Source organism: Sminthopsis crassicaudata, chromosome 3, assembly GCF_048593235.1.
Source record: "Sminthopsis crassicaudata isolate SCR6 chromosome 3, ASM4859323v1, whole genome shotgun sequence".
NCBI classification, from domain to species: domain Eukaryota; kingdom Metazoa; phylum Chordata; class Mammalia; order Dasyuromorphia; family Dasyuridae; genus Sminthopsis; species Sminthopsis crassicaudata.
The window spans coordinates 3044799-3057674 of NC_133619.1; the positions used below are offsets into that span (position 1 = coordinate 3044799).

General features: G+C 46.7%; 1 protein-coding gene across 3 annotated transcripts in view; it reads left to right on the forward strand.

The window, feature by feature from the left end:
- ATP13A4 (ATPase 13A4) overlaps positions 1-12876 on the forward strand; it is a 40452-nt gene that overhangs the window by 26246 nt on the left and 1330 nt on the right. For all 3 annotated transcript variants that reach the window (XM_074297831.1, XM_074297832.1, XM_074297829.1), the window contains exons 21-26: positions 295-391; positions 3125-3197; positions 4579-4753; positions 5538-5728; positions 6834-6922; positions 9075-9155. In XM_074297831.1, coding sequence (XP_074153932.1) covers positions 295-391; positions 3125-3197; positions 4579-4753; positions 5538-5728; positions 6834-6922; positions 9075-9155 — 706 coding nt within the window. The remainder of the gene's footprint in view (positions 1-294; positions 392-3124; positions 3198-4578; positions 4754-5537; positions 5729-6833; positions 6923-9074; positions 9156-12876) is intronic.

Genomic DNA, 12876 nt, shown 5'->3' on the forward strand with positions numbered 1-12876 from the left:
CTCCCTCCCCAGAGGCACCAGTACAGTCCACCATCCTCAGGCAGCCCCACAGCATCACATGGATGCAGCTTCAGAGTTGGAGATGCTGTCAGGAGTCTTTTTTCCCTTACCCGGGTCACCCTTCTACAACCCTGTTATGCTTACTCAGCAAGAGGTCATTTAATCCTTGTTGAAAGACCTCCAGTGAGGGGGCCCACCCAGACCACTAGGAAAACAACCAACCCCCAGGTAGTTAATTCTCCAGACACCAGTCATTTCCTCCCGATTAACAGACCTTTTGTTTTCCTCCCCCAGGGAAGGCCGTGCGGCACTGGTCACCTCGTTCTGTATGTTTAAATACATGGCTCTGTACAGCATGATTCAGTACATTGGGGTGCTCCTGCTTTACTGGGTATGACTTGGAACCCAACCCCTTGGACGTGGCCTCCTCCATGGCAGGGGGCCTTGAGGAGACCCTGGGGTCAGCAGGTCCAACCCCACCACTTTTCAGATGAAGAAATTAAGGCACAGAGAAGAGGAAGAATTTAGGATCATTCACCTTGCAGGTTCCCCTAGTCATAGGACTTGGTTCTAGAATGGAAAGGACCTCAGCAACCTTGTTATTCAGCTGCTTCACTTTATAGGTTGAGAAACTGAAGGCCCAATAGATTGTAGAGATTGACACAGCACAGAGAGAGTGAGAGAGCGAGAGAGTGAGAAAGAGAGAGAACGAGAACGAGAGAGAGAGAAACAGAGAGAGACAGAGAGAGAGAGAGAGAACGAGAGAGAGACAGAGAGAGACAGAGAGAGAGAGAGAGAGAGAGAGAGAGAGAGAGAGAGAGAGAGAGAGAGAGAGAGAGAGAAGTAGATTAGGTAGAAGATCCTTAGGAGTTTGGGAATCAGTCCTTTCATTTTTCATTTTCTCATTTGGGGAAGGGATTTTTGCAAGATCATAAAGTCAGTAGAGAACAAGTCAGGATTTGAATTCAGACCATTCAGTCACAGGGGATTAAGTAGGAGAACATGGGAGAATGTGGGTTCCAATGTTTCTCCTAATACTCCATTTGAGACTGAAGGAAAACAAGAAACTGGGTAGCTTGGGGTGAGGGCTGAAAGGGGCCCTTCTGAGCAATTGTAGTCTCTCTCCTTTGGGCCATCTTAGCATTGCAGCTTCATGGCTCTTTATTCAGTCTGCAGCTGCCCCTTGACCACATCTGGGGTCACATGAATGGGGGATAATGTTTGTAAGAATGCATTGGGAGGAGTGGTTTGGGTCACTTACTGTCCTAAACAGAGGTTATTAAAGGCAAGATTTGTTAGGAAGTCAGATCCCTGTGATTAGGATCGTGATTAGATCTGTCGTGCAGCCCATCTCTCCATCCTCCCAACCACTGGCTCACCATGACTCTTTTAGTCTTATCCCTTCTCCTGCATATTAGGCCATTCCAAGGTTTTCTCAGGGAATTTTACCTGGGAAGGAGCTAGTCTATTAGCATTGTATGCCAACAAGTCCATTCTGTGGCTGGATGGTTTCCTGAGATCATCCTTGACTGAAGTCATCTATCTTCCACCTGGACATTTGTATAAGAATAAGGGCATCTTACCGGCTGGCCATCTCATAACATTTTTAATAAGCAAAGACATTTCCTTGAGATCCAGCTTATTTTTGAGCTTTCTGACCCTAATACCTTCTCTTCCTGCTCTTCTCTTCATCCTGATGTCCTCACTTTTAGACTGTCTGTTTTTGTTATTCAGTCATATCCAGGTCTTTGTGGCCCAGTTGGGAGTTTCTTGGCAAAGACTCTAGAAGGGTTTGCTAATTTTTTTTCTCCAGGTCATTTTACAAATGAGGAAACTGAGGCAAACAAGATTAAATGACTTGGCCAGGGTCACACAACCAGTAAGTGACTGAGGCTAGATTTGAACTCAGGTCTTCCTGAACCATGGTCCAGTAACTGCCCAGACTAAGTTTACATACTCCTGACTCAAGATAATATAGACTTCCATTTACCTAGTCTTTTAAAATTTCAAAAGTACTTTCCTTCTAGTAACTGATGAGAAGAGAAAGATAGAATGGGTATTATTATTCCTATTTTACAGATAAGGAAACTGAGGCCCAGAAAATAAGACAGAGTTAGTGTTGGAAGTGGCAATCAAACCCTGTGCATTGACCGCTGCACAGTATTGTTTCTCCACCCAAATGCCTGGATTTAGAAAACACCTGTTGGGATTGGCTTTTCTGGGATAACCTTGTATTGTACCATGGAGGCTACATAGCTCTTGTGACGACTTTTGGAATTTAATAAGATTTAAAATAAGATTAGAAACATGGAGGCTGTTTTTGAACCTGACTCATGGATCTCTTCTTGTAAGTCTGAGCTTACATCAAAAAGCTGCTTCAGCTGAACCAAACATTTCTAGATGCTGAGGGTGGAGTCATCACATGTAGGAGTTCTGGCACACAGCAGCCAATCAGCCAATGCATTTTCCAGCCGCTGGCCATGGCCATGAGAAAGGGAGGTCATTTGTTGTAAACATGACTTTAAAAAGTCTTAGGACTCCGATATAATAAAGGGCAGTGAAAATACACTCATCAGCCGCTCACTATCCTTCGGGTCCCAAGCAAACTTTCCTAAAATGTCCCTCAGAAAAGGTAAATATTAGCATTGGCATTTTCCACATGGAGAAGAAGAATGAAGCCCTCCCTTCAATCTCACTGAAGACGGAATGCTTGCATGTGCCCCCGGCACCAGAGCATGCAAAGTGATACAAGACAGGGGAGCTAGAACAAAGGCAGGTCCAAGACTCTGTTTACATTCTGTTCTTGGCAGGGTTTCATCATATTCTCTGTAGAAAGGCTAAACACTGAAAGGGCGTGTGTGTGCCAGTGGGCTACTGCCTTTTTGTTTGGATGTGCCGGAGATGGGCACTGCCAAAATACTCCCCACTAGCGCCACTCGTAGACCCTGAGGCTGATGGGCGACTGAAGGACTTCTCCTCCCGCTGCTTCCCTTGACAAGTTCCTGGCTTAAAACTAGCCCTTTGGTCTTCTGGGAATATCTTTGCATAACTTCCACCATGCTAGCTTTCTTTCTTTCCTAATGGCAAGAGATGGCATTCACCAATGTTTCCTTTTTCTTTTCAGAAAACAAACAGCCTTTCAAATTACCAGTTTCTGTTCCAGGATCTAGCCATCACTACCATCATTGGGATAACAAGTAAGCAACATGTAAAACTTTCTGTTTGCGGAATCATTCTTAGATTCCTGATGCTCCACCCAGAAGTCTACACTGTCCTGGTGAGGCTGCCTTGTCAATAATCAGTGCTGTAGGAGCAAATCAGACATGTAGTTTGGGTTCCAACAGAGCTGACTGTGAAAAGAAAGGAAAAACAAAGAAGTAGTCAATAAGAAAAAAAAAGGATGGACAAAAATAAAGCTGGAGATCAGGGTGTGCTGGTTAGGCTATCTTGCCATTTTGTTCCCTTTCTGTATGGAATATGGTAGACTGTAGTCCAGTGCCCTGACTGAGGCACTTTTTTTCCCTTCAAATTCCCAAAGCCCAGCCCAATGTTTGGCACTTAGTAGAAAGTGAGTCTTCAGAAATGATTTCTGGTACTGTAATGTAACTGAGGATGTGAGAGAGAGATGGGGCTCCATGTGGGTCATCTCTGTGTTTGATGGGGCAGCCTTGAAAGCAAAGGAGATTTTGCATTGGCTTAAGGGGAGGGTGGCTTCCAGGAAGAGGGAGGAGACGGTCCTACTGTGTGCTCTTCCCATTGTGAGCCTCTTCTAGATTCCTTTGTTCAGATCTGGGTAGCTCAGCTCAGAAGGATGTTCATAACCTGAAGTGTCTAATGGAGGATAAACACACTGTGGAGGGGCCTTGAATCCATGACATATGAGGAAGGACAAAGAATGGCTGAAGCAAGTAGACAATGTTAGCTTGAAGGGGGGAGAGGAGGGAGTGAAGGAGATGAAGTTGCAGAGGCAGGAAGACCTGGGTTTAGATTTCACCTCAGATGCTTACTAGTGGACAATTTAACATTTTATCTGCAAAATGAGGCATTGGACTTGATGGCCTCTAAGGTCCCTTTTTGATTTAAATCTTTGATCCCAAGATTGGTGAGAACTGTGTTCAAGTATGGGAAAGGCTGTCACATACATGGAGGAGAGATTAGGCCCTTTGGGGTGGTCCAAGGAGGCAGAACTGGAAAAAAAAAAAGGAGAGGGAAGCTTAAACTGCAGGCTAAGCAGAAGCATCCTGATCCCGAGAGCCATCTCCAGTGGGCCTGCTGCCAGGGAGAGGGGTTTCCTCCTTTCTTGGAGGTCTCCAAGAAGAGGTTTGTTGGGCATAAGTGGAAAGTTCATGACCAGGTATGGGCTGGATCGGATAGTCACCGAGATCACTCCCAACTCCCAAATTCTGTAATTCGGTGAAACTTTGGGGAAAACTTGGTTGAGAGCCCAACTTTCCTCTCTATGAGTATCCAGTTTATTGTGAAGAAGAGCAATGAGCCTTTTGTTCTCCCTTCCAAAGGAGAAGGCGACATCGTCCCCGAGTGCATTCTAAGTGTTTCCCTTCCCCATTTGTCTTTTAGTGAGTTTGAACGGCGCCTACCCCAAGCTCGTTCCTTACAGACCCCCTGGCAGACTGGTCTCCCCTCCTCTGCTCTTCTCTGTGCTCCTCAATGTGCTCTTCAGTCTGGTCATGCACATGCTGGGTTTCATTCTCGTTCGGAAGCAGCCCTGGTACTCTGCCACCGATGTCTTCAGGTACGTCCTCATCCAAGGCAATGCAGTGTAATTCAGTAACAAAACTCATCAAGTATCCCCTGTGCCCCGGGGATGCAGAGACAAGATGGAAACAGCCCCTGCCTTCAGTGAGCTTCCGTTTTACTCTGGGGAGAGGGTGGGTGGGATGAGAAGTGCCCGTGGAAGTAAGCCCCAAAGTGCATCCAGAATTGTTTGTAAAGAGAGACAGTGCTAATAGTGTGGATGATCTGTAAATCCTTGTGGAGGAGGTAGCTTATGAGCTGTGCCTCTTGGAAGTTAGGGGACTGGCTCAAAGAGGCACAGAGGTGGAGGGAATATGCGCTCGCCAAGGAGTACCACTTGGGCAAAGTGGGAAACAGAGCATCCTGCTTGGGAAATAGCCAACAGATGTATTTAACATGGCAGGAAAAATAATATTCATGGACATTCAGTGCCCTAAATACTTAAGTGTGTTCTAGAGGTAAGGCACTGGGCTAGATAAACTGAGATAGAGGGGGTGGGAAATGACAGTTCCTGTCCTCAGGGAGTTTCTATTCACCTTATTCTGCTCATTTGGTATTTTTGATCTCAGGCAGTTAGCGGGAGTGTGGATAGGGTTGGAGCAGAAGCGTGGGTTTGTCAGAGAGTTTCCCTGCTATGTCTCCAAGGTATTGCTTGGCCCGAGAATTCTTTCTCTCGAATCCCGACAATCTCATTTTTGATGCTTTTTCTGCACTTATTCACTGTTCACATAATTCTCTCTTTTTATCAGTTGATGAATGTTTCTCTTCTGGCCCCTTTTCAGTGCCTGCTCCCCACCAAAGGGAAACTTTTCCAGAACAACCGCATTACCCATGCTACCAGGGAAGCTTGGCCCTGACAGCTTCATGAGTTACGAGAACACCACAATCTGGTTCTTGGGGACCATCAACTGCATCATTGTCGCATTGGTGTTTTCCAAAGGAAAGCCATTCAGACAGCCCATTTACACCAACTGTAAGTATTTTTGGCACTGTCCATCCATGAGTCAGAACCACAAAGGATTTCCCAACTATGCTTATCATGAAGGAACACCCTGAAGGTGTCTTAGGTTATGGCTCAGGATTTACAGCAAACCCAGAAATGATAAACAAATAAATGATATTTTCCCTTCCTATTTCTGGGGTGAAGAATCCTGAAGGCAATTGTCCTGACTATCCTGATAGAGTTAAATTACCGAACACATTCAACTTTATTCATTAAACAATATACTTTCTGAATCCAAAGACACAAAGGAGCTGTGATTTCATCAACATGAGGGATTCCTAGGACAGGATCACTTTCCATTAATAAAGATTACAGCACATCTGTAACTAGGCAGATAAGACCCAAGGAATTACTGGAGATATGTAAAAGCAAAAAAAAAAAAAAAAAAAAAAAAAGGCTCATAAGCCTAAAATTATCATTACAAGGCAGGAAAAAGATCTTAGAATTTATCTAACTAGCTCCCCAACCCAACCCTACCATTTGTTCCTAAAACAATATACTTTCGGAATCCAAAGACACAAAGGAGCTGTGATTTTATCAACATGAGGGATTCCTAGGATAGGATCCCTTTCCATTAATAAAGATTGCAGCACATCTACAACTAAGCAGATAGGACCCAGGGAGTTACTAGAGATACGTAAAGGCAAAAAAGGCTCATCAGCCTATAATTATTATTATAAGGCAGGAGAAAGATCTTAGAATTTATCTAGCTAGCTCCCCAACCCAACCCTACCATTTTAAAGATGCAGTCTGCATTGGTAGCAGTATCCACATGGATAAGATCATGGAGCCTGGGGATATGCAACCAGATTTCTTTATTAAAATTCAAACTTTATATGGGGACACTTGGAATTATTTTTAGGAAATAACGAACGAGAGCTGTAGCAGAGGAAGATGAAAGGACTAAGATCATGGACCCTCTTGGGTTTGGGTTTTTGTTTTTTCCTTAAGTGCTGACGTTATGCAGTGCGTGCCAGGGACTCCGGTGACTTAGGACCAGTAGCCAATGTCAGTAACACCAGGGTGGATTCTGGGAATTAATTCTAAGTGCTCTCTCTCCTATTTGGTCCTTCAGATATCTTTGTCCTCGTGTTGGGAATTCAGATGGGGGCGTGCATCTTCCTTCTGTTTGCGAATATTCCTGATCTCTACCAGCGGATGGATGTAAGTATCATTCATGTCTGGATATCTGACCCTATTGTGACGTGATGTTCCAAGGCACCTGCCCATGAACCATTCAGCAAACCCTGCCCGGTGGATGGCAGCTGCAAGCAGTAGGCTTGGCCCATCTAGTTGTCACGGATGCTGAACAGTATCAACCATCCAGTCTGCTCTTCTTTCTCTCCTGACCTTTAAAACATCTTGTGAGTTTTTCTCCGAAAACACTGGGGCAAAGCTTTTCTTTCTTCACCCCCTTCAAAGCCCGACAAGTTGTTTTTCAAATGCTTTGGTTTCCAAACAGCTTTGCCTAGAGCTCTTTTTCTGTTAATTCTCAAGCCCATATGTGATTTCAGACAAAATGAATATGGATTTTTGCTATTTGCTTATACTTCACCTCTTAAAAATTCTTTTCAAAGGGCCAATTGCTATGCCTGTCAGGCAACTTCATTCCCTCCCTTTTCCCTCTGCCACATATTTCAATGTTTAGATACCTTTGAAGCCCCAGGGAGAAATCTGAAATACACAAGATGTGGAAAAGCTGCGCCCCTGATTCCCACTTCTGAGCCCCCGTGCCTCATTTTCACGCTTCCGTATAGCTGTGATCTCGTCCCTTTGGACGTTTCCTCCAAAGAGGGAAGCAGATGCAATCCTTTTACGCTTGCTCATTCTGTGTATCTCTTGTCTACATCCTCCCATCAATCAACATCCATTAAATGCCCACTGTGTGTCAGGAACCAACATCAAGGGGCTTGCATTCTACAGGGGCTGATAAGGGGCACACAGGTAAATATATACAGAGTGAGCGTATGGTCTACACATGGATGTATGTGTACCTATGTGAATATACACACATGCATATGCAGTTGTTTGGGGGGGAGGAAATGCTGGCCCCTGCGCAGAGATCAGGAAGACCTCCAAGAAGCTGAGCTGAGCCTGGAAGGAGCCAAAGGTGTCCCAAGAAGTGAGAGAGAGGCATTCTGGGCATGAGGGGCAGCCTGAACAAGGGCTAGAGGTGAGGAAGGGGGCATTCTGGGCACGAGGGACAGCCGGTACAATGAGAAATGAGAACTATACCCCAGAGGACACGCCAGGGAATGAGGCAGGATAAAGCTGACAAGACAGATTAAAGGGAGTCTGAGAAAGGCTGAGAATGCCAAAAGAAGCATTGATATCTTATCTTGGAGGCAACAGGGAGTCCATGGAGTTTCCTGAATGCTGTGGTTAGGTCTGCTACTGACAGCTGTGTTCAGGATAGGTTGGAATGGAGAGAATGCTGAGGCAGGGAGACCAGAGCTATGGTAATATATATTCTCCCTCTCTTTCTTTGTCTTTCTCTCTCTCTCTCTCTTTGTCTTTCTCTCTCTCTCTCTCTCTCTCTCTCTCTCTCTCTCTCTCTCTCTCTCTCTCTCTCTCTCTCTCTCTCTCTCTCTCTCTCTCTGTCCCTCTCCCTCTCCCTCACCCTCGCCCTCTCCCTCTCCCTCTCCCTCTTATCCCCTCCTTCTCTCTCTCTCTTTTCCTTTCTCACCTCCCTCTTTCTCTCTCCCTTTCTCTCCTCTCTCTCTCTTTTCCCCCATCTCTCTCTTGGTAGCTTTCATTCTAATGATAGAAGACTATCAAGGTTGGAAGGGTCTAGACATGAGGCTTATTCTAGTACCCAGTGCCTGGCATACCACAGATGCTTAATAATTGCTTGTTGAATATATATATATATATATAATTTTTTTTGATCAAGCGTGTCTGTGTGGGGCATGTTGGATAAGTGGAGCAGGGCCACATTTCATAGGCCTTAAATGTCCGGCAGAGTCTGGGCAATTGGAAGAACAAAAGAGGGTCATTGTAGGCTCTAAAGCGGGGATATGATAGAGGGCAGTCAGGCATGAGGGTACAAAGGAACCTTCTGTGGAGCAGAGCTGGGAAGTCCAAGAGTGGGATCCCCCTGCCACTTACAGCATGCAGTTTCTGCCGGTCCCTCCTGCTTGGGATGCCCTCCCTCCTCACCTCCTCTCTTAGCTGGCCGAGTTTCCTTCAGGAAGCACAGTCACCAATCAGAGGCAGCGAAGGCTGCACATGGCTGTCCCCGGCAGCCATCCCAAGGACCCCCTTTCCCAGCCTCACGCCCGAGTCCCTGACTGGTTCCATCTCTGGTCTCTCCTAGCTCGTCTGCACACCCACCCTTTGGAGGGTCTATCTGATCGTCATGCTCGCAGTCAATCTGATTCTGTCCTTGGTTGTGGAGGTGAGTGCCCTTGGGGACTGGGCATGTCAGTGACTACTCAGCAAACATTTGGGAAACACCGAAGGGAAGCGACAAAATGGCAGAGCCGGCCTTCTGGGATGCTCCTCATCTCCGACAATGGGGGATCCAGGGGCTTCGTGGCCCCACTTCTGTGGCCGGGGCAGCAGGGTAGCTGGGATTTCCTCTCGGTGGCGTGCCGAAGTTCCCCTTCTCCTTTTCCGTCTTCCAGCCCTTTTTTTTGTCCTCTTCTCAACTCTGACCTTCCTTACAAATGACTTCTTCCATTTGAGCCATTCTCCCACCATCCAACTCTTCAGAGTTCCCATGGGGAGGCCCTGACCCCTCAGGCTTGGAGAAGGGAACATTGACCTTCCCCTTTCTGGGGTCCCCACAGGTTCCTCTCTTTGCCCTTAGAACGCAGCCTCTCTCTTTGTCATGCCCCATGTGGCCCTGGGATCTGGTGACTTCGAGGGCTTTGATTGTGGACAGCACCTAAGGTGGTTTCCCTTGTAGCGACAAGTGAAAAGATTGGGACTTTCATGATTTCAGCCTCCATGGTTCCTTCCCAGCTCTCAGATCAGAGAGCTGCTAACTAACTAAGCAGTTCTCTGTGCCGAGGGGCCCAGCAGGAGCCAAAGGGAGCCGGCCCTGCCCTCTGGGAGGGTGGCCCCAAGGTCCTGGGGGCCTGACCACCAAGGCCCGGAGGTCACTGACACAGGTGGTCATTTGGAGAAGGTTTTGTGTCTGCCAGGAGCCAGAAAGAGGTTTGTCCCATTTTCTAGAGGAGGAAAGTCCAGTTCAGCTGCCCAGACTCCAAAGGCAGACTCTATCACACTGTCTCTCTCCTTTTTGTTTCTTGGCCTGAAGAGGAAATGGAGGAATCAACTCAAGACATGGGGATTCGGCAGAAGCTCTTTTCTCCACTGCCCTGTGGGGGATCCTGGGATTTCTGAGGTAGCACCAGAAGATCCCAAGCTTGGGGGTGAGACTCTGGCCCAGGACGGAGGGTCAGCCAGCTGGGCTAAGCAGAGGACTCGGCATCACGTCGGCCAATGGAAAATCAGATTTTTCTGCCACAAGTCACTGGTTCCCAGGGGCTTAGGGATGAATTTTAGGGGCTGCGTGAACTTGGAGGAGAAAAATCATCTTTGTTTTCACAAGACCTAACAAAAATTTGGCATTTTCTTTGATGGTGAACGTAGGAGACACTCCATAGAAGTGTGTGTTAGGGCTCCATGACCCACAAAAAACCCACCCCAAAAATGCTCTCTTGTATGGGTTGGATTGGTTTTTTGAGTCACCAGTGTGGGCCTGGTCAGAAGGCCTGGGTTCTAATCCCAGCTCTGTCCGGATGACAGGGAGAATTTCAGAGGTGGACCCACAGGGGTGAGAAGGTGTGTAGCGGCTCTTTTTGTGGCGGCAAAGAACTGGAAAGTGAGCAGACGCCCATCAGTTGGGGAATGGCTGAATAAGTTGTGGTATATGAAAATAATGGAATATTATTGTTCCATAAAAATGATGAACGAGCTGATTTTAGAAAGTCCTGGATTTATAGGAGCTAATGCTGAGTGAAACAAGCAGAAGCAGGACTAACAGCAAGTTTTTGCAATGATCCTATGGAAGACTTGGTTCTTCTCAGTGGTTCAGTGATCCAAGGCAAGCCCAAGAAACTTTGGACAGAAAAAGCCATCTGCATGCAAAGAGAGAACAAATGAATGGAGAAAGAATGTAAATCAACACATGCTATGTTTATTTTTTCCTTCTCCTGTTTTTCCTTTTGTTCTAATTTTTCTTTCCCAACATGATTCATAAAGAAATGCATATTTAAAAAATTAATGCACATGCATAACCCAAAAGTAAAAGAAAACAATTGAAAAATGTAATGAGAAAAAAAGAAGAAGAAGTTGGAAAGGTTCTCAGCAGCAGCTAGTTAAATCCAGTGTCAATGAACATTTATTAAGTTCCTGCTATGAACATGAGGAAAAACAAAAGAAGTACTAATTCCTGCGCCCTGGGAACTCACAATCTAAAGGGGGAGAAAATGTGCTAACAAGAGACAAATCAGATATAAGAGACACAATAAATTGGGATATTCTCAGAGACCGGGAGAGACTTCTAGCAGATGAGATTTAGTTGGAGTCTGAAGGAAGTCAGGAGGCAGAGTGGAGGAGACAGAGCATTCCAGGCCTGGGGGACGGCCAGAGAAAATGTCTGGAGCTGAGGTGGAGTGTCCTGTTCACTCCCCTTTGGGACAGCTCTAATCATTAGAAAAATGTTCCTCCTGGTCAACCAAAATCTCCCTCCTGGTGACTCCCCCTCATTTTCAGCAATCATAAAATGACTGCATTTGCCACCTAGGTGGGATCTCAGAGCCTGCGTAACTTAGTGAAGGTGGGGAAGCAGGTGTAGGAAGGGCAAAGGGTCTGTTTGATGAGATACGCAGGGAGTGGACCAGATTCCAGGCCACCTGACTCTCAGCTAGGCGATGCTGGATTTTGAATCCGAGCCTGACTCTCTTTTAAAATGAGAACAATGATACTCACAGGGCCCGCCTCACAGGAATATATGGCTTCGTGATGATGATGATGATGATGATGAAAGCTAGCCTTTAATTGGCTCTTCCAGATTTGCAAAGCACTTTACCTCGGCTCTCTCATCTGATGGTGTTTAATATATAAATGTGTCCTTATTATCACAAGAGCCTGTGGCTTCTTGTGCTCGGTGATCATACCTGGAGAACCCACCTTGGCAGACAGCCAGACCGGATTAAGAATAATCAGTAGTTCTCAGCTCGCTGAGCTGCTGCTCTGCCCCACGCGTGTGAAATGGCAGATGGGAGCAGTCTGTCCCAACGGGCCGTGAGGGCAGCTGAAGCAGGCGCTGGCTGTGCTTAGACCGTCATCCGCCGAGGAAGACGGGAAGAGCGTCCGCTGCATCCTGGGCCATTGATGGCGGTCCTTGCCACAGGACTGGATGACTGAAGAGAGGAAGCTTGGCCCCTTTGTGCAGCTCTGTCTCCTTCCCTCTAAAGTGACCCCGCTTTACTGTTGGTACTCTCAGGGAATGAAGGGCAGACAGTTATTGTGAGCATCATCTCTTCAGCTGCTTGCCCAGGAGTCCTCCCTCAGCATCCCCTTTGATGGTTGAGCTGCCCTTCTCTGGACCACCTCCAATTCCCTTTCCTGGGACTCAGTGGCCAGGAACTCACCCAGTGCTCCCCGGGACAGTCCCCTTGATTTGTACAAGGGCAAGGAAAAGCTCCTTTGATTCTCCGGGTCATTTTCTTTGATTACTTTATCACATCATTAGCTAATTGTTCAAGATAAAGCCAGGAAGTGCCCAAATGGGGGGCTACTAAGTTTATCGATGACCACAAATGATACTGGTTGTGCTTCTCCACATCGCCACTAGAGGTCGCCCACGGAGAGCATGAATGATGCTGGAGGGTGTGTATAAAAAAGTTCCTGCTTCAGTTTCCATTCTGCAGGCAGGGGCCCTAGTTAATCACCCTCAGGTGATCGCTGACCAGTTCTGGACAAAGGCGACCCTCTTCCACGTGGACCCCTGGATGCCCCTTATTTCTCTGTTCCAGAATGATTCTTAAAGAACCTCGTGATTTTGATATGCACAGTTAACAGCTGGCAAGAGAAACCCGAGAAGACTATTTCTGACAATGTTGACACAGAACTCTTGGTTCTTGTTGATGGGCCCGTCCTCTGCC